Below are 26,912 nucleotides of genomic sequence, written 5' to 3'. Positions count from 1 at the left end.
ACTACCTTGCATGGGCAACTGATGCGGAAATCTGGCTCGAGGGTAAACAACTCTTGAGCCCGATTGGCTTGGGTGGCAAAGGTGCCCCTGCCGCCATGTCGGCTGAGAGTGCCCAGGCTTTGCACTTCCTACGCCACCACCTCTGCGCCACACTCAAGATTGAGTACATGGCTGAGCGGAGTGCCTTAGCCTTATGGACCGCCCTCAAATGCCGGTTCGAAAGACTGAAGTATTCCACCCAGCCCTAGGCAGAGGTGGAATGGGCCCGGTTGAGGTTTGCGGATTTCCGGTCCGTTGGTGAGTACAACTCGGCTTTACACCGAATTTGTACTCATCTTCAGCTATGTGGTGTTACAGTCACCGATAGCTAGAAGATTGAGAAGACTCTCTCAACCTTTCATCCGGATGCCGTGCAATCCTCCCGGAGCTACCGGCAGGCGAACTACAAGGAATATTCCGAGCTGATCGACATCCTCCAAGTGGCTGAGGCGCATGACGAGGTTCTCAAAAAGAACTTTGTCGTGCAACCACTGGGGGCTAGTGCGCGCCCAGAAGTACATGCCAATGCTTTCAAAATCCGCAAGGCCCTCAAGAAGAAGAGGGGCAAGAGGGGCAAGAAGGCAAGGAAGGACAAGAAGGAGGCCAAGGTGCCAAAGGGGCCCCAAGTGTGTTTCAAGTGCGGCGGGAAGTCTCATTATTCCCGCGAATGTCACGCACCTCAGCACGTAGCGGATGCTTATAAGGCAAGGAAGGCACATGAGGCCAACCTCACCATCTACGGAGGGGGGGGGGGATCTGTGGCGCCCCAAGTGGCGCCACCGCAGATGATCCCTACGCCGCCATCCTTGGCGATGTTACAGGCATCCACTACTAACACCACCACACCAATGGATGTTGAGCCCTCGGGGAATCCTCCATCTGGTCTGGACTTGGGAGACACTGCAGCACTTTTCACCATGGATGACGTGACCGCAAACGACATTGCACTTGAGGTCAACGGTCTCATGGAAGAGTCTACCTAGCTTGCTTTATTCCTTTATATTTGCATGGTGGTGTGTTTTCATACATTTGATACATTTGAATAATTGGTTTATTGTAAGCTCTACAAGAGCAAAACGTACTTGTTTTATGGCGATTGGATGTTGAATTCATTCATTAATTTCTTTATTAATATTGATGGCTTGTTATGTTCTGAAATGTATGTCGCATTTACTTAATTATGTTGCTACTTCCTCGCTTCATGAATTAATTAGATGCTATATTTTAGAACACGTGGCGCTCGAATGGAGGAAACGTGCCTTGTGGATAGTTGTACCACAAACACCATCTTGAGATAAACTCGTTATTTCGAGTTCATTAAAAAGACTCTGGAGAGTATCATGACTATCACAGGGGGTGAGTCAAAAATAGCATACTCCCCATGGGAACAACTTTACTCATTGAGGAAGCATTATTGTACCTAGAGTCGACTCGAACTCTCTTGAGTTTTAAGGACATCCGTGCAAACGGCCTTCATGTGGAGACCGATTATGATAATGGCAAAGAGTGCCTACTTATCACAAAGTGTGATGCCCAAGATAAGCATGTTGTTGAAAAATTCCCTTCATTCGACACGGGGCTTTACTACACTAAGATTGTAGCGTCGCCCGTGTACACTGCCTTAAAGACTATATTTAGAAGTTCTGAACTATTTTGCTTATGGCATGATAGGTTAGGCCACCCGGATATTAGAATGATGAGAAATATAATTAACAACTCAAATGGGCATGGGATGAATGTTAAAAATTTCCCGAATCATGATGATTTCGTGTGCTCGGCATGCGCGACGGGGAAATTAATCATTCGACCATCACCATTGAAAGTGAGGAATGAAATCCCTGCGTTTTTGGAACGCATTTAAGGGGATATATGTGGTCCGATTCAGCCCCTTTCGGGGCCGTTTCGATACTTCATGGTGCTCATAGACGCTTCGTCTAAATGGTCCTATGTTAACTTGTTGTCTACACGGAACCATGACTTTGCCAAGTTGATGTCGCAAATCATACAAATGAGGAATAATTTCCCAGATCATCGTATAAAGTCTATTCGAATGGACAACACTGGAGAATTTTCTTCAAAAGCGTTCGATGATTATTGTATGGCACTTGGCATTAAGGTTGAGCACTTTGTACCGCATTTCCATACACAAAATGGACTAGCGGAGGCATTGATTAAGAGGATTAAATTCATTGCCAGACCACTCCTTCGGGGTTGTAATTTACCAACCAGTGTTGGGGGCATGTAGTGTTGCACGCTGCAAATCTCATCAACTATAGACCCATGGCCTACAACATCCATTCACCTGTCCAACTAGGGCAAGGGTCGGCACCGAAAATTTCCCACCTTCGTAGGTTCGGTTGCTAGGTATATGTACCGATACTACCCTCTCAGCGATCAGCAATGGGACCGCTTCGTAAGTCGGGGATATACGTTGGTTATGAGACTGTGTTCATAATCAGTTATCTGGACCCCATGACAGGAGACTGTCATACAGTCCGCTTTGCTGACTGCATTTTGGACGAGGATCTCTTCCCGATTTTAGGGGGCGGAAATCAACCTCTTGATGAGAAAAGTTGAGAATTGATGTGGCAAGCCACGGGGATCCACGCAAATGACCCACGCACAAGTGAGACACATAGAGAAGTCCAAAAGATAATAGATTTGCATGCTTTAGCGAATCAACTGCCTGATCACTTTAGTGACTTGAGAAGTGTGACAAAATCACATGTGCCTGCGCGCAATGTACCGGAAAGGATAGAGATACCCAAGGATCCTGTGGGTCTACCCGTTCGAGTCCAAAGGCCTAAAAGAACGAGAAATCCGGTTCCTCAAATCCCAAATACTCGGGGATGCCCGACGAAAAAGGACAAGGGGGATTTATCACATTCGGTTACTAAAAAACCCCGAGAGAGTGAGGGGAGCCAATTGAGACCTGGCACAAATACGGAATCTCCAGCGCAAGGAATTCCGGACTTTAACCTTCTAATAGTGGAAGCACCTAGCGGAGATGTGAGCGCACACATCGGCGCGGAAAAACTAAAGGACCTCGCTCCGGGAATGGGAAATCCTGTGGAGACAGAGGATGCGCATGATGCGCCCCATGACGAAATGGCCATAGATTATGTTAACACGGGAGAATCAATAAACCAAGCGATTGCTAATGTCGACATAAACTTTGCTAAGAAAATTGCTGCAATCATCGATCTTGACCCCGAGCCTAACTCGCTCGCTGATTGTAAGAAGAGGTCGGATTGGAAAGATTGGCAGAAGGCAATAGCTACCGAATTATTATCTCTGCACAAAAGAGAGGTTTTTGGACCTGTGTGTCGAACCCCTCCCCACGTACGCCCTGTCGGCTATAAGTGGGTATTTGTCCGCAAGAGAAATGAAAATAATGAGGTAGTACCGTACAAAGCAAGGTTAGTTGCTCAGGGGTTTACTCAATGATCTGGGGTCGATTATCAGGAAACCTACTCCCCGGTCATGGATGGAATTACTTTTAGATATGGTTAATTTTGTTATATGGATATCCAATCTTTGGGCTGACTTAGTTGACATTGGTATATAGTCTATGTTATACTGTTTTGATCTCAATGGCAGTCAATATGAACTTAAAAATGAAATTGATGGATGTTGTTACTGCTTACCTGTATGGTAACTTGGATTCGGACATTTATATGAGGATACCTGATGGTCTCCCGGTTCCGAACCAAGACAGAGCAAACAGAGGTCTATACAGTGTTCAACTCAGAAAGTCATTGTACGGACTTAAACAGTCGGGTAGAATGTGGTATAATCGCCTGAGCAATTTTCTACATGAAAAGGGCTACACGAGCAATGCAGATTGCCCATGTGTATTTATACGGTGATCCCAAGATGGATTCTGTATAATCTCGGTGTACGTAGATGATTTGAATATCATTGGTACACCTGAGGATATTGAGGAAGCAAGTTTCTACTTGAAATCGGAATTTGATATGAAAGATTTGGGTAAAACCAAGTTTTGTCTAGGTTTGCAACTGGAACATTCCCATGATGGGATTCTAGTGCACCAGCCTACCTACACTCAAAAGGTGTTGGAAATATTTGAATTTGACAAGGCATATCCTGCAAAGACTCCCATGATTGGGCGGTCATTACAGCAAGACAAGGACCCTTTCAGGCCGAAAGAAGAGGGGGAGGAAGTTTTGGGTTCAGAATTTCCTTACCTGAGTGCTATTGGAGCACTCATGTACCTCGCGAATTGTACAGGGCCGGACATTACGTTTGCCGTCAATTTGCTGGCTAGGTACAGCTCTGAACCTACCAAACGGCATTGGAAAGGTGTTAAGGATATCTTTTGGTACCTACAAGGGACCAAAGATCTTGGGCTATTTTATAGAAGGAATCAAGATCTATCTTTGATAGGCTATGCCGATGCTGGGTATTTGTCGGACCCGCATACATCCAAGTCTCAGACTGTATATGTTTTTCTATGTGGTGGAACTGTTGTTTCATGGAAGTAGTCAAAGCAAAGTCTTGTATCGACTTTGACGAACCACTCGGAAATCATGGCACTATATGAAGCATCACGTGAGTGTGTATGGCTTCGACGGATGGTTCGCCACATTCAGCAGACCTGTGGGCTGAACACCGTCCAGACCCCCACCATTATCTATGAAGATAATGCAGTTTGTGTTGCACAAGTACAAACGGGTGATGTGAAGAGTAATCTCACCAAGCATATAAATCCTAAGTTTTTCTATGCACATGAGTTGCAAAAGATGAACGAGGTAAAGGTCTTGCATACTAAGTCGTGTGAAAATCTTGCTGATTTGTTCACCAAGTCACTACCGGCATCCACTTTTGAAAGATGTGTGCGTGGAATTGATATGTTTAGACTTAGGGAGATGCAAGGTTCAAGGGGAGATACTTCACATACTCATCGTTAAATCTTGATCATTGCCATCAAGTACTCATCTTGGAGATTGAGTAGGTTGTACTCTTTTTCTCTCATCGAGTTTTCTTGTGTTTCTCGCATGAGGTTCTTAACGAGGCAATCTGTGCAACATAACAACGTATCCTATGCTCTCTTTTTTCATGTGTTTTTCCCATTGGTTTTTTTTTGAGTTTTTGAGGCATATGGCATACGGATAATCGCCCAAGGGAGAATGTTGAGGAACCAACGACGGGGTGGGGTGGCCACCGAATCGTGCGCCCGCCACCAACTCACCTGTTGACTCATTTCTCCACCTAATAGTTTGTTGTGAGCTCTTATCCATTGTGCCTATATAAAGGAGAGGAGGCTACCCGTTGTATGTACACTTGAGATCAGAAATTAATAAAGAGCTCATATTCCTCTCTACTTCCTGATGTTCATCTACTTTACTGTATTTCGTAATTGTGTTTGTTCCACTGCGATCTTGATATGCAAACTCGGAACTGGCCATTTGGAAGGAGTTGCACAGCATTAAGCACCGGCTGGAGCCGCCGTCACTCAGTATGTCACCCAGAAGTGGTAGAAAAGTTAGAAAGGCCACGGTATCGTGGCAGTGTTTAGCCTGGAACGAGAGTACCTGCCCGTCTTTCGTCAGTCGTGAACACGTCACTCAGTACGCCATCGTCTTGACTAGCTCTAGTCTCCCGTGCCGTGCTTATATAATGCATCGCGCAGCCGCAGCAGCAGAGCAATCAAATTAAACTCCTCGGTCCACCAGCAAAGACAGAAGAACGCAGCTGACGGTAGCTAGGTGTATAGGCAGAGCTTGTTGCCATGGCAGCAGCAGCCACGGGGAGCCCGGCGCCGCTCCCGGCACTGGACGGCCGTGTGGCGCTGGTGACGGGCGGCTCCCGCGGCATCGGCCGGGAGGTGTCCTCCCAGCTGGCCGCCCTGGGCGCGGGCGTCGTGATCAACTACGCCTCCGACTCCGCCAAGGCCTCCGCGCTCGCCGCAGAGCTCAACGCCGGCACCGCCTCCTCCCGCGCCGTGGCTGCGCAGGCCGACGTGTCCGACCCATCCGCCGTCCGCACGCTCTTTGACCGCGCCGAGGAGGCCTTCGGCTCCCCGCCCCACATCGTGGTCGCCTGCGCAGGCCTCCTCAACCCCAAGTACCCGTCCCTGGGGGCCATTTCGGCGCGACTAGGCGAATAGGGTTCCGCCTCACCGCGGCCGCCACTCCGGCGCCGGCGTCCACTCCCCTCTACATGCCGTCGCCACTCCGGTGACGATGTCCACCCCTCCTTCTTCCTTCTCCCTCCTGGCTTTGTCTTCCCCTGCCATGGAGTCCCCGTCCTGTGGTTCTTCGGGTTTCCGGCCGGAGAGCCGTCCTCGTCGGAGGCCTCCAGATCTGCCCGCTCCTTCAGGGATGTGGTCCGTGGGGAGGCGGAGCTGGTCTCTACCTCGCGTCAGGTGGTGGTTGCGGTTGCTCCGGCGAGACGCCTGGCCTCGCTGGTGGTGCAGCAGGTGGCGAGGGCTCCGGTGGCGTCTGGGGGGTCGTGTGGTGGCCCCGGTGGCGACGCGCCTTGGCGCCCGTGTGGAGGAGCCCGTGGAAGATGGCTGGCACCGGGCGGGGAAGCGCCCGCGTCGCAGTCGGAACAAGAGCCCGACTTTGCCGGCGTTGGCCGCTCGGAGTGACATGCCGCCGGAGATGGCGGGCCGGTGCTACAACTGCCTGGGCGACGACCACGTGGCGGCGTTGTGCCGCAACCCCATGCGATGCCGCCGGTGCTTCGACTCCGGCCACGTTGGGAGAGATTGCCGAGCGCCGCGGAGTCTCACGCCCTCTCCGCCACGGGTCACTCTGCCAACTTCCCATCAACCCGCGGTGCAGTTGCAGACTGCTCCTGCTCCCCCAACCGCGCCTACTCCTCGTCAAGCTCCGGTGGCGCAGCCGCGTCATGCCCCTGCCCCCCGCTCAAGCTCCTGCCGCCCGTACTCCCCCTGCTCATCAGGCCCTGGTGCCTCAACCCCAGCAGGCTGTCCCATTGCCTGTGATTACGGCGGCTGCGCCATTCGCAAACCTGACGGAGTCAAGGCCGCGCCTTGAGACTTGCATCATCTCTCGGACGGCTGCGGTGGATGCTGCAGAGACGGCGCTCTCCGCCAGCCTCGTGGTTCATGTGGTTGGTGGGCGTGGTGGCGCGCCAGCTTCTGTGGTCAGAGCTTTGATACAGGGACGTTGTCCGTTGGCAGCAGAAACCTTCTCACTTCACAAATATTGGCCGGCAAATTTTCTCTGTATATGCAACATTGTGGCTACAAGGGATGCGATCTTGGCGATGGGTGTGGTGCAGGGCAGCGGGTTTTCACTGAGTTTCAGTCGATGGAATCGTCAATTGGGTGCCAAGCTGCGGCCGTATCGCTATCGCGTACATGTGGAGATGACCGGCGTGCCGGCGCACGCGTGGATCACTGGCACGGCTGAGTCGATTCTTGGCCCGTCATGTTGGGTGGAGCGTTTGGGCTCTGAGACGGCGAACCGTGAGGATATGGGCCGTTTCTCGATCGTGGCATGGACCGACTGTCCGGACAAGATCTCAAGGGAGTTCCAGTTCGGGATTCCAGAGCCTCCTGCGCCATTTGGCACCGGCAATGATGATCTTCATGCGCCACGAGGGCAGTTAATTCCTGAGGTTTTCAGTGTGCTTTATTATCCGGTCGTGGTGCATCTTCTCCGCGTGGAGGACCGTGATAGCTTCACTGATGTCTCCTCGATTGAGGGAGGTGGCTCTTCTTCAAACGATGACAGCAATGACCCTCGGCGCGATCCTGGAGGAGGTCCATCGGCTTGCCAACCACGCTCGCATTACTTCAAATGCCGGCGGGGAGTTGTCGATGGTGCTATTGTTGGTGGAAATTGTGGTGGAGCTGCCACAAGTGGAGGTGTTGGCTGGTCCAGGATGGGCCCTTCTACAAATATGATCCTTCCCGTGCCTGAACTTCAGGTTCCTCCCTTACCTGATTGTTGTTCCCCTGTCACTATGGATGAAGCTGTGATTTGCATGAATTTCTGAGAGTTGACTTGCCTTTCGCCGTCTGATCCTATGCCGTCTGGAGGCTGCAATTACGCCACTGGTGGTTTATAACAGAAAGGGCCGCACGTCCTCGGCACCGGTAACTGATTTGCTTTCTGCTCTGCCAATTGAGATGCTTGAGGGCACTGATTTACTCCAGATTTCTGCTTGTGCCTCCTCCTTGCTTCCAGATTTTGCTGGTGAATCTTTTGTGGATGCTTCTGATGCTTTCCCTCATAAAAATTCTCTAGAGGTCTGCTCTGAGATGTTGAGACCTGAGATGGACCTGTTCTGTGTGAGTGTTTCTAGTGGTGGAACTCTCCTTTCTGCTGATGCTACTCCTTTCACCCCGGCGGCCTCGTCTGTGGCTGTGGCAATGGCGGATGGGGACGCATCGCATCTTGCCGATTTTAAAAGGGGTTGCAAGCGTCGCCCGGTGGGTGTACTGCCAACTCCGCCGCCACGGGCTCAGGCTGCGGCCAAGAGAAAGGTACAGGTGGCGCGTCCCCTTCGGCGCAGCTCGCGTGTGGCAAACAGGAAGGCGCCGGGCTCTTCCATCAAAAGGCAACAACGCCTTCTCATTTCGAGGCTTGGGCTCGCTTGCGAGGGAGAACAAATTTCCGAATGCACTTCAGGCTTATACCAAACTGTTTGAGCAGGCGCTGTCGCAAGAGCATATTGCTGCCATTTTGTCACTCTTCGGATGGGAACCAAGTGTCCTCCCTCTCATGGAGGAGGAGATGGTGGAGGCTGGTGCAGCTTAATTGCTGTCCAGTTGCTGTGGTCGGGTGGGCTGAATCATGTCGACGCCTAATCCGAGGATCCTAGTGTGGAACGCACGCGGCCTAAATTCTCTGGCAAATCGGTGCGTCGTGTATCAAGTGGTAGTAGCTGCTAATGCTTGTATCGTGTGTGTGCAGGAGTCTAAGGCTGGTCATAGTGGGGAGTAACATAGAGTAGTAACATGTATATGTTACTAGTCCAAGTTATCACCTCCATAATGGGTAGTAACATATATGTGGTGTCATGCATTATGTCATTTATTATGTTGTAGACTCATCTTACTTTGATTTGTGTGATGTTATGGTAACATATCTAGTTACCACCTCTCTCTTTTTCTTCATTTAATACCATGTCATGTCACCAAAATGCCTAGTTGGCATCTTATGTTACTACCTAAGTTACTCCCACTATGAGTAGCCTAAGCTCCAAGTTGTAACTCCTGATATTGTTAGACAATGTTTTGGTTCTGAATACAATGACTTCTTCTATATGCCGTCTCAAGGAACCCGTGGTGGTATTATTTTGGCGTGGAAATCGGAGGCGGTCTCCCTCTCGCACCCTCACCTCTCAGAGCATACTCTTACTCCACGAGTTAATTTACAGGACAGGTGCTGGTGGTTGACGGGGGTTTATGGGCCTCATCGCGTGGCAGACAAGCCGGCCTTCCTGCAGGAAATCTGAGAAGTGCGCGACCTACATGCTGGATCGTGGACCATCATGGGGGATTTCAACCTCATTGTAAACCCTGGAGATAAGAGCAATCGCAGAATTCATCGTGGACTGATGGGCAGATTTCGGCGCTTACTAGCGGACCTCGAGCTCAAGGAGCTCTATCTGGCCGGCCGCCGTTTTACCTGGTCCAATGAGAGGGAAAGCCCGACCTTGGAGAGAATCGACAGGGTGTTTTCTTTGGCTGACTGGGATGCCATGCTGCCTAATACGTACCTGTCGGCCTTGTCCACTGCTACTTCGGATCATTGCCGTCTTCTGCTCGATCTCGCGGCAGACCTTCGGGTCGGCCGACGCTTTCACTTCGAGTGCTTGTGGCCGAAGGCGCCTGGGTTCTTGCAGGTGGTGGAGGACGCGTGGACTGCGGATGACCACCGGATCGTGAACCCGTTCAAGCGTGTGGCTTCTCGTCTTCGCCGTACGGCAAAACGATTGAGGAGCTAGAGCGATCGTTTCATCGATAATATAAAGATGCAGATCCTTGTGGCTAATGAGGTGATCTTTAGATTAGATGTGGCCATGGAGGGGTGAGCACTCTCTGCGCAGGAGCGAGGCCTTAGGGCTATTCTCAAGAAGAAATTATTGGGTCTTGCTTCGCTTGAGAGGACTACTGCGCGACAAAAATCGAGGCTCTTGTGGCTCAAGGAAGGGGATGCTAACACTCGCTTCTTCCACCTTAGTGCAAGCCATCGAAAGAGGAAGAATTTCATGGCTTCCCTATCTTCTAACAATGGCCTTGTGACGGACCATGCGGGTATGGCGGCGGAGGTTGATTCCTTCCCGGGGTTTGCTTGGTTCTGGGGTCGACAAGGAATTTGCCCTGAACTTTGACTTCCTAGACGTGGATAGATTCCCGCAGATTGGTCTCAAGGATGCTTTCACTGAGGAGAAGGTGTGGCGTGTGGTTCGTGAGCTCCCTCCAGACAAGTGCCCGGGGCCGGATGGTTTCACTGGCCGATTCTTCACCACTTGTTGGTCCATCATCAAGGATGATATCATGGACTGTTTCAGAGCATTCCATGCACTCGATTCACGTGGGTTCGATGCTGTCAACCAGGCCTATATTTTCCTTCTCCCGAAGAGGCAAGACGTGACGTCGGTACGGGACTATAGACCTATTAGCCTAATCCATGGTGTGGGCAAGTTGGTCTCAAAGGTCTTGGCTAATCGCCTTAGCCCTGAGTTGCCGAGGCTTGTGGGACCTCACCAGGGGGCTTTCATTCGTGGACGCTGCCTACATGATAACTTCTTGCTAGTCCATGGAACTGCCAGGAAGTTGTTTTCTTTGTGTCGGCCGGCTGTTCTTTTGAAGCTTTACATTACAAAGGCGTTCGACTCCGTTCACTGGTCCTTTCTTTTTGACATCTTGAAGTGGTTAGGCTTTGGTCATAAGTGGATTGCCTGGGTTGGTGCTCTCCTTGGCTCGGCATCGACTCGGGTGTTGATTAACGGTGTCCCTGGTGAGTCTATTGGGCATAGGCGTGGCTTACGGCAAGGAGATCCTCTATCGCCAATGTTGTTCATTTTGGTCATTGATGTGCTGAACTGGGTGCTATTGAAGGCAGAGTCCTTTGGTCTTTTCGAGCACCTGGCCGCGCGAGGTCTCTCTCAACGTGCATCCTTCTTTGCGGACGATGCGGTGATCTTCATGCAGCCGACTGAGAGAGAACTGCTGGCAACTGTGGCGGTGCTCGAGGACTTTGGTGTGGTCTCCGGGCTCCATATAAATTTTCAGAAGACTTCAGCGCATTTAATCCGTTGCTCGGATGAGCACGACCTCCTTGTGGGTGGCACGCTTGGTTCTGAGGTGGGACCTTTCCCATGTACCTACTTGGGCTTACCCCTCGAGCTTCGGAAGCCAACGGCAACTCAACTTTCATCTATGGTGGACAAGGTGGCGAACAAGCTCCAGACATGGTCCGCCCCTATGCTTACTCTTGGGGGACGGCTCACCCTTGTTAGATCAACCCTCTCAGCTATGCCGGTCTATGCCATGATGTCTCTCGACCTTCCTATGAAGACCATTGCGGGCATAGAGAAGATTTGTCGTGGGTTCTTGTGGAAAGGCAGAAAAGACGTCTGCGGAGGACACTGCTTAGTGGCATGGAAAGATGTTTGCTCCCCTCGCGTGATTGGTGGTTTAGGAACCCCAATCTGAAGCTGCTCAATCTTGCGCTCAGAACGAGATGGGGGTGGCTACGTCGTACAGACCCGACGTGCCCATGGGCTGAATTCAACATCCAAATCCCGGAATAGGCCAGAGAACTTTGTGAGGCGGCGATTGAGGTGGCGAGGGGGAACGGTGAAGCCCTACATTTCTGGTATGATATGGACATACTAACCATGGATACGACCTTTGGTACCCTCAATTCTATAATATTTGACAAGATTTATAATCAGGTGAATTCAAATAGTAATTTTTTTCATTTTCATATTTATGAAGAGGCGGAGTTATTACTATCTTGTCTCGTTTTATTACGTAGGCTCTTGTCGAGCTTTTCAAGTCCAAGGTCAAGATGAGATACGATGGAGGCGAACGGGAGGGCCAACAAGAATCAAGCATCCATACAGCTGAGAGGGAAGGATTTCAAATGTACTTTCCAACAAATCAAACGGCTTATGATTCGGAGCTTCCTAGAGAAAAATATCACGAATTAAAGTTGAATCCGATTCGGGTCTGAGCTGTCAGGAGACCCGAATTTGTTTTAATCACCCAGGCCGCATCCGGAGTCCAAATCAAGCAAACAAGCACTTGTTGGAAAGTTAATTACAAGAACTTTCTAACGGATCTGGCCCCATCAAGAGATTCGACTCGTGCTGACCGTGGAGGATAAAACAAGCTGACGGGTCTGTTTTTCTATTTCCTAAAGAGTTGTAGTTTGTTAGGAAAGTTAGAGATAGAGTTGGATTTCGGCCTCCTTACTCAAGGTGGACAAAAATATCTCTCCCTCCACCTTTATATACCCCATGAGCCCCCCTAAGGAGCCTTGGGTTTTGTTTAGTTAAAAGTTAGCCATTGCTACTACTTCGTGTAATCGCGTGTGTCGGTTAGACCACCTGTTTTACCGCTTTCGGAACCCCAACTTATCGTCTCGTTGAGACATTGGTTTGATATAGTATATTCGCAATTTGAGATTACATCCGCTATTTATCTTGTTCTTGCTTGTTCTTCGATTGTTTGCAGGAACAAAGACCTTCGTGGTCAGGTGGATCGTGCCCCCGCGTGATCAATAACCCTCTGGAGTTGGTGTATCGATTGCTAAGGTGCTGCCTCCTAGATTGTAGTCGGATCGTCAATGTCACCTCCTACCCAAATCGAGAGTTATCAATCTCATCGAAAGATCGGGCCACCCACACCCACATCATGGTATGATCCTTGGCTACCGGAGGGGCGTTCACTTGCGGATTTGGCGCATACGCTGCTATCGGAGATCTCGGGTAGGGCATCTAGGCTTTCTGTGGCCAAGGCTTTGCATGCCAATGGTTGGCGTCGGGCCATCCACCCGGAGCTCTCCTTTCAGGCGCTTGTGGATCTTCTGGTGGTTCATGACCGCGTGGCTGAGGTGATTCTTTCAGACGATAATGATCGTTTCCGTTGGAAATGGAGCGGCAATGGGACCTACACGGCCTCGTCTGCGTACGCGGCTTTCTTCCGGGGTCGTGTGCTTGCTGCAGGGGCAATTGAGGTCTGGTTATCCAAGGCGCCAACTAAGTGCAAGACCTTCATGTGGTTGGCTCCGAAAAATAGATGTTGGACGGCGGATAGGCTTTCGAAGATCCTTGAGTTTCGCTCGTGCCAGATGGAAAAGTGGACGAGGAGGAAGAGGGAGCCGATGCCGTCTCTGTGACTGATCACGGTGTCTTGAATCACCCGGTCTTGGAAGAGGATGATGGAGGTAGGCGTCTCGCGGAGAACCGTCTCAAGGGCGCGACAGTTGGGCCAGCTTGCGATCTCCTCCCATAGCTGACTGGCAAAAGGGCACTCGATGAAGAGGTGTATCGATGTTTCCAGGTTGCGTTGGCAAAGCGGACAGAAATAGCAATTGGGCCATCCGCGCCACTGCAGCCGATCGGCGCACCAGAGCCAATCAAGGAAGAGGAGCTAGGCGAAGAACTTGCGCTTTGGCGGCCCAGACCTGCCACACCGCCTGCGGCAGCAGAGAGGCGGTCCGACACAGAAAGTGCAGCCCATAAGCGGAGCGCGCCGAGTAGTTGCCATCGGCCGTGAGGATCCAATGAATGGTGTCCGGCACAGCAGAACATAGGAGGGAGCCGGCCTAGTGAAGCTCACCCCACGCCTGGAGGAATTCAGAGAGAAAGGGTGGGGACCGATCGTTAGGCAGGTCGAGGATCCAATGGTTTCCGGCAATGGCTTGTTCCACCGTACTCCCTTTGCGACGAGAGCGCAGGGGGTAGGCGAGACGCAGGGGCCGTCCGCCGATCCAATTGGAACTCCAGAAACTGGCCGTGGTGCCATTGCCGATGGAGACCCGGGTGGCCGCGTTGAACATGTCGTTGTCGAGGTCGTCGCGAGGCGTGGGAGTGCCAACCCACTGTCTATCGGGAGCCCGCCACTTGAGCCAAAGCCAGCGCAAGCGTAGCGCCCTACCGAACGCCTCTAGGTTTGGCAGACCAAGCCCACTGCAATCCGTCGGGGAGCACACCCTGGCCCAGCTGCTCTAATTCTTCGATTACTCCCTTTTTCTTTAATAAATTTGGAAATCCGTGAACTTGGGGGATTACGCGATTCGTCAGAAAAAGGTCAATTCAATTTTCTTTTGTTAAGTTACTTTACTCTGGTTCGACATAAGATAGATGGAATCACGCTCTGTAGGATTTGAACCTACGACATCGGGTTTTGGACTTTTAAAAAAAGATTGACTAATTGAAAGAAAAACAAAAAAGGAATTCCATTGAATTTTCCTTTTAAGTAATTTATAAATAATTTAATTGGTTAACATAATATCTAATAAATAGAAAATCGAATAGTGGATAATCTGTTATGAAAGAAAGAAAACATTATTTGAAAGTATAAATTTATAGATAAATAGATTTAAATGGAAAACCTTTCTATATATTCTATATTATTAAAACAAAGTATAAAATATATACGGAAAAAGTGGCATACAAAGGCTTTGGAATATTATTTCCGGGCACTAGAGCGAAACCCCTTCTTACCGCAAGCTTTTAATAATATGGCCGTGATCTGTCATTACGTGCGACTATCTCCAAAGAAAAAAAAAAGAATATCCTCCACACCCAGATGAAGCGACGTCGGATCTTGTTGAAGGTGTTGATGAAGGCCTTGGAAAGCTTGAGAGCGGTCATGGCAAAGACGGGAAGGGCACCAAGGACAGCGATGGATAGAGTCCGTCGCCCACCAGCGCTGAGCCAGCGCCCCTTCCATCCAGCTAGTCGGCCACGGGCGCGATCCAGGATGGGCTGAAGGTGCACGAGCCTCACCCTACTGAGCGAGAGAGGGAGCCCGAGGTACCGGAACGGGAAAGTCACCCGCTCGCCGGCGAACGGCCGAAGAACGTCGTCAAGGTCAATGTTGTCGCAGCAAATGGGGACGACGGCGCTTTTGGCGATGTTGATGCGCAGGCCCGTGGCGTGGCCGAAGTCCTCGAGGATCTGCAGAAGGAGGTGGAGCTCGTCGCGAATTGGGTTTGACGAAAGCGATGGCATCGTCGGCGTAGAGGCTAGCGCGCAGGGCGGCCTGGCGCATAGGAAGTGGCGGGAGGCCTCCTAGCTCCAACTACGAGGTTATTTGTGCCAGTGATCAAGTCTCTCCAACAGCGTCTTGGTAAAAGAGTAAAGGTGTTTCTGTATCCTTAATTTTTTGTGTGCCCACGGTACCCAAATGCTGAGAAACGGCTAAGGCGGATTGTTGGAGATGCAAGGCCAGAGTAATACAGGAAAATCCAGGTAACATCAACCCACGTAAGTAATTGCATGCTATGTTAGGTCAGTCTCAGGACAATGGATGTGGGACAGTGGGAATTCATTCAGAAAAATAACGGGCAGAACATGTACGTTTCATCCTTTTCATGTACGGTACAAAAAAACCAAGACTTTGCATGACAAAGGCGGAAATGGCAGCACCATGAAAGCAATCTTTCAGCACACACACCGGAACACATGGCAACATTGCAACAACTAGAAGAGCAGACGGGCAAACATGCGTGGAGAAGTAATAATTAAGGGAAAAAGGATTAGCGTTGCACATGACAAGTTTCATCGTCACATCAATGGCATCAATATTGTTGTAACCTTGGTTACGTTACATGAAAAGATTGGTTTGTGTGGTTTCACTGCAAATATGACCTCCCTTTCCTACTTGCCAAAAGAAGTAAAACATGGCTGCTTATTCAAGCTGAGCTGATCCTCACATGGGCCTCGCTCTTAGTCTCCTAGTCCTAATTCCAATATATCCTTTCTCTTCCACGACACAATTCTAATACTTACGACTTTTACGATATTGATATCACATCAAATACGAAGCACAATACATAATTACATACACAGAAAGGTAAAGTGTCTTCAGTTTCAGTATGTTGTTTGACACGGCATGAGTGCCAACGCTTGGTCCCCATCTTTTTTATCTATGTATCTACTGTGTGCTGTCAAGACTCGAGCAGACTGGATGGATGCCGCTCGTTGAGACCACCAGTTGCCCCCAATAGACAATTGTAGTAATTGGTTAATCATCAAGCACAGGAACTATTGCAGATGACAATTCTATGTGCGACATTCGGACTGCACCAATTAGTCGTTCTGGAAGCTCCTCATATGCATTGCCCTGCCAAAAATATTCCAGTTCAGCCAGTGAATACAACTTGCATCAATGAAAAGATTGAACTCAGTACTACAGTGACAAATATGTACCTGGACAAGAAAAGCCATGTCAACAACTAGCGTTGTGATCACACCACACACAAGCCCCAAGACTCCGTTTGCCACTGTAGACGAACCAATATCCACATCTATCTGCACAGGTCAATCACCATGTAAGAAATGCATTTAGTCAGTTCATATTCTTACACTGTCAAACCCATATCCTGATTTTCAATATAGAAAATAAAACCCAGAGAAAGCGACAGAACGATATTGCAATCTTACCTCCAAATAATTTGCACCACGGATATATGTGATATCAACTGCTTTGCCTAACAGACAAGGTGTGCTGCCAACACTTTGGCGGACAATCCACGAGCCCTGAAATTCAAAATGCCCCACTGTTAGACAGACTATAATTCATCAGTGAGTAACCAGGAGACAAACTACTCTTCCCTGTGTCTACGAAATAGAGCATTTCTTTATTTTTCACATCAACCTCATCGAGCATGACGGATGGCGAGATTCATACCTTAGGTACAGATGGGATCAGCTTGAACCTACTATTGCGGAATTCATCATCTCCATCAACAAAGCGTTGCAACAAAGAGCTCGGTATCAGTTTCTTTGTAACAAAGTAGAAAACCATACTATAGTTTGTTGTGCCTGGAACCTGCAATAACAAACTTAATCAGCAACAAACTATCCAGAAATGCAATAACAGTATACAATACAATCTATCATTGTGGACTCACAGGAACAGCAAACAATGATGGTACAAGACAGTAAGACATGGTGATGAAGCACAACCATTATTACTAGACTCACACATCGTTGAGTTAGCAGTTCACCACTTCACAAAAGTAGATTTCACCAGGGGTACACATCTCAGATTTGCAGAACGGAGATGGGGTTCACAAATGGAAGAATAGGGTTCACGAATAGAAGAAATCACTCCCTTTCTTTCTTTAAGGCATATTTGGACTACCCAAATTCAAGCTTTGACCAATATTATAATACAATAATATGTGGGTTATGTTACACAAAATTGATATTATTGGGTTCGTCTTCAAAAGTATTTCCTTATTATTATCATTTTGTAACCATTAAGAAAATACTGAACAAGCAATCAAAGGTCAAAGCTCATACTTGAACAGTCAAAATATGCCCTATATTGCGGAGCGGCAGTAGTAGTAAAGATCAGATGAAAACACCAACATACCACAGAGTTTCGTACACAGATGACCCCCATAGAAGGAAAAGTTAATGGGGGAGATGGGCCCGATAAGCCCATCCAGCCAATCAAACAACCTTAGGGGGAGGGAACCCTAACGTGTTCTCTCACCCAACCTCTGCGCCACCATCTCTAGCTCCATGTTTCCACCATGCAAAAGAAAGTATCCTTATCGATTCCTTCTCACCCCATCCAAGACATCCAGTGCTAAAGGTTGGGTTGCAGGCTGCGGCTCCAGCCTTGCCCCATATCTATTGTTCCTGATAATGACATCAATAGCGATGAACGGTAGGCTGTGCTCTATTATCGATGACGACATGGTTGAGCGGCGATGGACACAAGCATATTATCATCCTTCCATTTTGGTTTGGCAACCGTCAACAGATCGGAAACCAAATTGTTAAATGTCAGCATCAATAGTGACCCCTGATCTAAATCACTCAAATAGGATCGAGTTTCGGAGAGGATTGTAGCCGATCCGTTAACAGGAAATAAAACTGTATTTTCTTTTACACCAAGGAATGAAAAAACTATAATTTGAGCTTAAGGAACAAATACGATACATGTCCGATTATGTCAAGTACCGTGTTTCACTATTTTGCCCTGTCCCGCTCTAAGCATAGACCAATAAAGCACTAAATCTGATAACGAGTTAATAATAGATGACCATGCATACCCCTATAAAATGACATGCCACATTAACTTAAATATCCCCCAAAGCACTTACCTAGGGGCACCCTTGGTTCCCGGCGGTGGACAACTAGTTTGAGATGGAGAATCCCAAATTGGGGACAGATATAGTGAAATGGAGGGGATAGTTTTATATAAATACTTACTTGTAAATTTATTGCCAATGCAAAAAGCCCCTTCTCAGCAGCAACCTAGAACAGGAAATAAAAATAGTGAAGAAAACAATTAGCAGGTGACTGATGACGGGCTTATATTCATTAAACATTTTCCTTGTTAGACAACAAAAGAATATAAAATAGGCAATCAGCAACAGAGAATCTTATTCACGTATACATATAAGAAGTATAAATTTGTAGAATAAAACATGAGAATATTACTGTAATAACTTATGAACAGAATTTGGCTCTTGGTGTTGATTTTTATATAATAGATTTTTCAGAGAACATATTGAAGTTTTGTGTGTCATTTCATTAAGAAAAGAAACAATAAATTACAAGAGTTTTGAGTAGCAACAAAAGATGGAAAAGGAACTCATGGTTTTAGGTGTTATGCTAACTCCCTTGTACAACCTGATGCTCAACAAGCAGAATATAAGTATATAACTCCATCCAAGACTGCAATGTTTTGTGCTTGATGTACTAATCAACAGGTTATCCACTAATAATCACATCACTAGTTCAGTTTCACAAGCATATGGTGACTTATCTGTTGTGCAAAACTAAAGAGTGCGCACTTTATTTCCTTTATTGCCTACTACTTAAATAATACCAGGACTCAATTATGAACTCACTTGAACTGGACATCCTTTTCTTTTAGCAACATGATCCATTCGTTTCACATCTTTAAACCAGTCAACAGCAACAAGCTCCATAAGAGGCTTTCCAGCAGGAACCTATAATAAATAGTAAAAGTGATAAAGAATAGGGCCTATCGAACAGACAAATATATACTGTAAAACACTCATAGCAAGATGCTGATGTGGTGTTCTGCTGGGTAAGATCAGGACCTTGCTTTTGTCATATATAAAATTCTTGCTTCGCACTCTAAAGTTATTCCCATCAGATATTCTCCAGCAATCACGACTGTTATCACGATCATCCCGGCGTAAATTCCCAGAAAATCCAGACAAATCAATCTCATCTGAATCCTCCTCATCCAACCCTACAATTAAGAACATGTCATATGCAAACTAGAGTCCTGTTGTACAAGTAATCCCAAGGAAGGTCGAATTCGAATATACCTAGCAGTTTACCATCTGCATCGAGCTCACGAGTTGATGGCTGCATAGGGAACGTGATCTTAGTTAGAAATGTAAGAAAAAGGGCCCTGGAAAAACTATAAAAAGTTCCTTAACCTCTTGTTCAGATTCAGGTAATTGAAAATCTTCATCTTCATCAGATTCCTCATCGAGCATTGTAGAATTTCTACTTTGATCCATCGGAAGGCTGGTTTGCACAGTATTATCTTGTGTTTTTTTGCCTTTCTTAGAAGAAATGGATAGAGACATATTGTCCATAACAGGAATCCTAGGAAGTATTTGGCTTTCATCACTTTGTGAAAACCATTCCCTGAGCCCTGACAGCAGAAAATAGGAGGCACAGTTGTAAGTGATAGAGATACATCAAGTACGCAGAATAATATAACTAATTTTATACATCAACAGATGCGCAAGACCAAATGAGGAGCACCGAAAGTAGTGCCAGAGACAAAAAGATTTATACCAAGAGTCTCCCCACAAAGATATACTATATACCAATGTACATCTTGGTAATGGGGTGTTAAATGTTTGTAGTATTAGTCATCAATATCATACAGTAGAAAATACGGACGATACTTTTGTCATGCACAGATATTTTTTTAATGCAAATATCTAGCATGCATAAATATTAGCCATTAGTCTTAACTCTTGACTCTCGAAGGTGGGCATACATATCAGATGTGGCCAGTGAATGGTTGTCTACCATAGAATGCAGGTTTCAAAAGCTGTCGGGGGTTTATAGTGATGACTGATGTGACCTAAGGTGGAAATAGGCTTCTATGTTATTCAGCATGCCAGCAAAGCAGCTTTTCAAACTGAATGAGGAACTGGTCAAGGTAAAAGGAGAAAAACATTGATCCAAAGAATAACTCAAAAAGAAAAGATGATACAGTTAGTAGGTAACATGATTTGTTGCAAGCACCACCATTTCATTCACCTAGGATAGAAGGGATTTTGTTCAGTGCCTTGCACTCTCTTAGGTCGCAGGGAGCACAAACCAAATACAGCCATCCATTTACAAGGGGTATTGTGGGACATTTCTATTAAGTAAATAAGTAAAAATTGAGTGATAGACTTCTTTAAAGAAACCCTAAAAAATCACCAACCTAACAAAGAATCCTCACCTTTTATCACAGAATGAATTAAAACATTTCAAGTGTGAAAATCTTTGTTATGCAAGAGAAATCACAGAAATCCAACTCCAAACTAGCACAGAGCGAGGAATGCCATACACATATTTGGTTATATCACGAAATAAACTAAAGCGTTAATTATTGTATAGAAATATGTCAAGATATGCTTGACATGAAGCACTTAGTGCACAGCGTCAAGCAGTGAGTATAAGGAGAAATGCATGGCCTTGCTTAGGCAGGATCAAAAAACAAGTGTGTTTGACAATCTCAATAACGGAAGGAACTGCTAGCAATGGATAAACTCAAGTTTGGGCACTTCCCAAGTTAGCAGTATAGGACAATAAGGTACCGTTCTAATCAAATCATTCAGATTAGTTGAAGTGCTAAACTATGCATCAAATGGAACGCATTTATTCTCAGTACTGTACTACTGTTCAGGAATTAGGGGACACAAATTGATAGTGATATCTTAGAAATGTTGTTCGGAAGGTGATTAAAAACCAAAGAGCTGTACCGGCAACGCTGTTCAACATATGAAGGAGGCAATGCTGCTGAAATGAAGGTACGTAACCAACACCCCATCCCTTCAAATCAATCTGCATAAGATGTTGTACTTGTGTTCGGACTCTTCCATTACGGGATTTCAGTGGAGAAATGTTGAACCCACCACCTAACATAAATGCAAAAGATAAGAAATGTTACGCATAAGAATTTGGTAGCTAAATTACATATAAACAAAAATACAAATTATGTACTGTGTTTAATTCATCAGGCCAGTTTAGTTACTCTCAATGTGTGCCCTCACAAATCCTGGTTGTGGACCACAGTTTGGGTGCTCTCTGGATTGAAACAACACAACTGCAAATGAAAAACAAGATGCAATCATCAATAGAGCGCATGAAAAAATATCACTATAAGTAATGTCATGGACACATGATGCGTAAAACCCCAAGAATACCAACCATAACTTCCATCATCATTACGACGCCAATATCGTACATAGCAAAGATCACGAGGCCAAACGAACCTGTTGGACATGACTCCAGTAATTAAATAAATAACTGAAGGAAACTGGATATGATTTTATAATAAAATCTGATACGAGTAAATCTAAAGATTGAAGGCACAAATATCAGACAATATTCTATTAGCACATGTTCCCCAGAACTAAGTTTTAATGAATTCACACCTAGGAATCAACATAACTAGCCTAGAGAATAATGTACAATTCTCAGCTGCCTAACAAAGTAAAGAACTAAAATCTGTCAAGAATATAAGTTAATGACCTGTTTGTAAATCATAGAAAAATGTCTTGTCGGTTGTGTGTGCCTCCAATATTTGCAATGGGTTCGCACTTCTCATGCAGCTCAAAATGAAAAGAGAGAGAGGGGGGGGGGGGTGTATAGAAGCACAAAACATACACTGAGAACCAATCCAGTTGTAGCCTATGGTATAGTATTGCAGTGTGGCCATCGACCTCCTCCACTAGACTACCATACTGGAAGCTGCAGTCCCACCTTAAATAAGAAAGAAGGAAAACGGTAAGAAAATTTTGTAAAGAGAAGGGGATACACAATTGTGGAGTTGATTAGTCAAAACAAAGAAAAAGTACTCAAAGCGGGTGGTATCCATGCTCATCACAAGTTGAAATATAGCCTCACAGGAAGCCTCAACCACACCAACAGCCTTCATTGCTCTGCTACAGCTCCTTGCCTATGAGAAGTACAAAAGCATCAAACAAGAAGGGTATGCGGCCTAAAAGATTCAAACTATCAGTTCATGCCTACAACTGTCAACAACTTACAAGGTAATCAACATCCTGGAGCTCCTCAAAAATGCGGAGACCTGAAGCCAAATTCAAATTAGCACCACTTTAAACAATCAGCCCAGTTACAGAAGAGATGTAACAAGGGAGAAAGAAAGTTCTTACCATTCTGGCATCTGACAAGGCGCCAGTGTCCTCTGGAGAAAACTTGGGCAGGGCTTCCCTGATCTGATATTCCCAAATCGTTTCCACGAGTCCAATCACGCAATGATTCCGGAGGACCTACAAATAGCAGTGATATAACAATTACTTGTTAGAACTGGAACAAAATACATATATGGAGGCGAAACATCCCATGCCACTGACCATTCCCGATAGTTGTTCTCCGCATCAATGCTCGCTGATTTTCCTCCTCCTCTTCTTCCTCTTCATGACTGTACCTGCCAGAACAAAATAAGGGAACATGTCATTTCATACCAAGTAGTAACTCTGCCAGGTTATCATTGAACAAATGTGACCAAAGTTACACAAGCATCACCATCACTAGATGTAAGTATGATGTGTGTCAAGTGCACACAAACTTGAAGAGTTCAAATATTTCTAAGAATGGCGCTACAAAGAGTTAACTATTAATTACAAAGGCATAGTTATATGGCTCCAATGGATGCTCCCTTCTTTCTTCAATCTCAATAAAACCATAAATTCATAATGTTCGACATTACTGCAAGAACTGTTACAATAGATTAGAGATAAGACAATCCCCAAATACCAAATAAATGTTGACCTAGTTAGATCACACCGTAAATTTTAGAACAGAATATCATATAAACAGACAATGGTACTCCAGAATTTAATTCATCAAGCCACTAACAAACATTGTTAAAAAGGAAGAGAACAATCACATTGAAGTATGATATTCCAGGATACTAGCTGTCAACTGATACAAGACAGATGACAGGTGCAGACATAGCATTATTAAATTGGTAGTTGGTACAAGGAAAATGTTTGTAAGTCCATACAAGGATTACTGACAAATGTGCTCTCAGCATAAAAGCTAGTGACAGTATAACAACACAACCTAAGAAAACATGGATTTACAGTAGAAAAAACTAGTTCAAATGAACTAAAATGGACAAGAGTAGAACACATAGAGTACAAAGAAAATGCATAACTGGCCAAACAAACATGGTACGTGCCACTTACTGACTTTCACGATCAGAGGAAGAAGATTTCCTTCCATTCTCTATGCTAGCCTTTTGCTGCGATGAGCTAAAGGCTGTATCACCATCAGGAGGCACTACACCTTGTTGCTGCATCAGTTCAGAAGAATCAATTTAGGTGCACTGGGGCATAATGCAGTGAACTATATTATATTGTTTTCAGACTGTAGAAAAAAAAAGTCCCCTTTGCCGTAAACTCATAATTAGTTTTATACAGTGGTCTGCAACAAGGGTGACAATTTTATTGAGTATTTGTTTGCCTGTTCTAATTTAGTGATCCGTGAAAGAACAAAGAAAAAGACAGTTATTACTGAAAGCAAAATATATGTGTGAGGTTAGGGTTTGTCCATGTTAAACCTGATCAATGACCATCTCGATTTTCTCTTTCCAAATTAGGGCTTCCTGGATATTGAATGCCGCCATCTAGTAAAAGGTACAGAAACATACTTGAAGTCAAAACATCAACTAAATACATAGAAGACATATAGGATTATTAATGAGTCATATTGAAAAACTCTGAAGATATGCAAGACCATAATTTTTTTTCTCCAGTAAAGTAAGTTCCTCCATATGAATGAATCATACCACAATGGCTAATAGATCATAAATAATCTGGTAGCATTTGCCCGCTGAGAGATTAAACGGTACCATATGTGAGTGCAGTGCAGGTAAAACAAACTGACTATTAAGGTGATGGAAGGAATACGGGTGGAAGGAAATAAGAAAGGCTTCAGTACCGTGATGCGGTGATGCTTCTCCCGTTTGTTGTAGACACATAAGACATAAAGCATCTGCGGGAGAATAATGAGAAAAGAAAATGGTTGGAATGCAATGCGAAGGATGATGCTGAGAGGAAATAATGAGAAGAGATACATACATGGCCATGGTGCATCTTGAGCCCCCTGTCCTCAACTCTACAGTTGCCATCAATGTGGAGGGACTTGATGGGGAGTTTGGGCATCTTGTGCTGGGGCTTGCGCTTGAAGTATGACAGTAGCCTGGTCTCTAGCACAAAGTACCGCATGTGGATGAAGGACCGCCCGATCTTGCGGCGACCGTGCCGGACCATCCATCCCTCGTAAACTACAGTCGACGAAGATGACGACATCCTTGACTCCCTCCCAAGCAACACTGCTCAGACATAAAGAGCCATTTGCATAGGTCAATACTAACATCATGAATTGAGGTCACCCGAATCACTGGTCTAATGGTTTGCCCTATTTTGCCATTCACCATGTGGACCTTCACAGCATTATAGCACCCTATTCCAATCACCCAAACTGATACTATAATACAATTTCCATCTAACCTGAGCATTATCTATTTTGCCATATTGCACATTGCAACTAATAGGAACAGGGAAACTGGAAGTGATCTACTCCATAACAAAACCTGAACATAACTAAATTGATACGCAGTTCAATCTCCAGCCACAAATTGATGTTGAACCATAAATCGTCCAACACACATTTCGAGTGAAGGAACCAACCTTACAGTCCGGACACGGGGAGGCGACCAAAGGGACGGCGGGGGTGACGGCTCCCTCGGGGATGGGGACGGCGAGGCAGTGCTTGCAGGCGAGGACGCCGCCTACTACCACGACGGCGGGACGGCGGCTCTACCACGACGGGGCACCAGCGCGGCGAGATACGGCGGGCGGCAGCAGGCCGAGTGCGGGGACAAGGCAGACGGCGAGGATCCGAGGCAGCAGCGGCAGGTGAGGCGGGCGGCGACAAGCCGAGGAAGAGACGGATGCGGAGGTCTTCGGGGCGCGGGCGTCGAGGTCATCCAGATCCAGCGATCTGCGGGGCGAGGCGGCGAGTATGGGAGCAGCGGGGGTTGAGGCCGGCGGCAGGGGGACGAGGTGGAGAAGGGTGGAGAGAGAGTGGGCAAGTCCAACCCGGGAAAGGCCGGAGAGAAGCACGTGCCGCGCTGCGTCCGCGTCCGCTTCTCGGTTCTCGCCTCGTTCCACGGGGCGGCGGAAGCCGGGCGAGAGCGAAAAAGCCAGCCAAAAGCCCGAAATCGTCACAAACGAGACACGACTGGGATCCGGTGCCAGAGGCATGTCACGGCGTGCCCTGGCATACTCGATCTACCATTCATTCGTATCGGACGGCAGCAGTCTACTCACGGCCCAACAACGACCGCAGACACGGTTTCTCGAAAAAAAACCGAAAAGATGGTAAATAGCCTGCTTCGCGGACGAACAGGAGGGAAACGGACGCAATCGCGCGGACTCTGGGCGAAGGACTGCAAAGTTCCTCAATAATTTCATCCTCGCCCCGTTTCTAAAATGCATGACGTATAATTTTTATTAACGGACAAATCTTTTAAAATTTGACCAAATTATTTATAAAAAATAACAACATTTGCAGTGTCAAACCAAGATAATATGAAAATACTAGCGTCCGTGCGTTGCTACAGAATAATATTTCTCGTGCGGGAGATCCGTTTCGTGTGGGGACAGAGGAGGATGGGAGTTTGCACCCGTGTCATATGGGAGATCGAGAGGAGAGGGCTTGCGCTGAGGATGGACGAAGACGGACGGTTTCGGGACCTGGGATATTAGGTGGCATATTGGACGTAATTTCGGTGACGTGACGTACCGCGACGCCCGTATCATCACCACCAACTCTAATTTAATATATTGGTATAAATTTTAACTTTTCAATTGGTTCAGTTCAGCACACCATTCTGACGTTTTCCCTCTCGTATTGTGCCCGTTACACAATTTCGCCATACTCGTGGCTTACCTGAAACTCCATGACTCCCGCTAGCCGCTGGTTCCTCCTCAAGTGGCCGCCTCCTCCTCCTCAAGACTCCGCCACCGCCACCTCCTTTCCCGCAGACCTGCCTCCGCCGCCTCCTGCTGCGGCCCCGGCGTCGCCGCCTTCTGTTGTGGTCGTTGCCGCAGACTGCTACTCTTCCCATGGACGCCGTCGCCACCGCTGACTCCTCTTCTAGTAACGTTTGGTTTTGAGACGCATTGGTATTTTTTTGGCAGGCTAGCTAGCAACGGCATGCTCATCGTGCTCGGGACGCGAGACTGGAGGAGGCGAACTGGGGCGTAACGGGAGGGGCATTGGAAGGAGGGCCGCAGGAGGGAGCGCTGCCGCAGTGGGAAGGGGTGGGATGGGGATGTCGCGATGTAGAGAAGTCACCGGCATTGTGCCGCGGGGACCGGGAAGCTCGTCCGCGCCGCCGCGTGGGGAGGGATCGATGGGCATGTCGC

General features: G+C 47.0%; 3 protein-coding genes across 3 annotated transcripts; 2 read left to right on the top strand and 1 right to left on the bottom strand.

The window, feature by feature from the left end:
- Positions 1–5,791: 5,791 nt before the first annotated feature.
- LOC100833704 (NADPH-dependent aldehyde reductase-like protein, chloroplastic) lies at positions 5,792–6,169 on the top strand. Its single transcript, XM_003571787.1, has one exon. It carries the CDS (start codon positions 5,792–5,794, stop codon positions 6,167–6,169), a length of 378 nt encoding a protein of 125 aa, XP_003571835.1.
- A 368-nt stretch (positions 6,170–6,537) lies between these two features.
- Positions 6,538–9,285, top strand: LOC112271425. Its single transcript, XM_024460463.1, has 2 exons — positions 6,538–8,131; positions 8,223–9,285. Exon 1 carries the CDS (start codon positions 6,571–6,573, stop codon positions 8,029–8,031), a length of 1,461 nt encoding a protein of 486 aa, XP_024316231.1. The 5' UTR covers positions 6,538–6,570; the 3' UTR covers positions 8,032–8,131; positions 8,223–9,285.
- Positions 9,286–15,743: 6,458 nt separating this feature from the next.
- Positions 15,744–25,680, bottom strand: LOC100833403 (protein ENHANCED DISEASE RESISTANCE 2). The gene is made up of 22 exons (XM_010236485.3): positions 25,170–25,680; positions 24,558–24,811; positions 24,418–24,471; positions 24,038–24,103; positions 23,664–23,770; positions 22,827–22,900; positions 22,626–22,742; positions 22,500–22,540; positions 22,308–22,408; positions 22,117–22,212; positions 21,658–21,722; positions 21,482–21,553; positions 21,210–21,365; positions 19,659–19,879; positions 19,545–19,584; positions 19,311–19,465; positions 19,095–19,196; positions 18,451–18,495; positions 16,913–17,053; positions 16,666–16,761; positions 16,432–16,533; positions 15,744–16,345 (listed from the first exon to the last, which is right to left on the bottom strand). Exons 2-22 carry the CDS (start codon positions 24,786–24,788, stop codon positions 16,247–16,249), a joined length of 2,181 nt encoding a protein of 726 aa, XP_010234787.1. The 5' UTR covers positions 24,789–24,811; positions 25,170–25,680; the 3' UTR covers positions 15,744–16,246.
- Between the last annotated feature and the right edge of the window lie 1,232 nt (positions 25,681–26,912).

This window comes from Brachypodium distachyon, chromosome 3 (assembly GCF_000005505.3).
Source record: "Brachypodium distachyon strain Bd21 chromosome 3, Brachypodium_distachyon_v3.0, whole genome shotgun sequence".
Lineage (NCBI taxonomy): Eukaryota > Viridiplantae > Streptophyta > Magnoliopsida > Poales > Poaceae > Brachypodium > Brachypodium distachyon.
This window is presented reverse-complemented; position numbering and strand designations above follow the sequence as displayed.

Excerpts from the sequence above, each read along its gene's own strand:
- LOC100833704 (XM_003571787.1), top strand. The coding sequence starts at position 5,792 with ATGGCAGCAGCAGCCACGGGGAGCCCGGCGCCGCTCCCGGCACTGGAC.
- LOC112271425 (XM_024460463.1), top strand. The coding sequence starts at position 6,571 with ATGGCTGGCACCGGGCGGGGAAGCGCCCGCGTCGCAGTCGGAACAAGA.
- LOC100833403 (XM_010236485.3), bottom strand. The coding sequence starts at position 24,788 with ATGTCGTCATCTTCGTCGACTGTAGTTTACGAGGGATGGATGGTCCGG. Across the intron at positions 22,213-22,307 it reads ATGGATACCACCCGCTTTGA|GTGGGACTGCAGCTTCCAGT; the intron begins GTACTTTTTCTT and ends TTCTTATTTAAG. Across the intron at positions 18,496-19,094 it reads GAAAAGGATGTCCAGTTCAA|GTTGCTGCTGAGAAGGGGCT; the intron begins GTGAGTTCATAA and ends TTCCTGTTCTAG.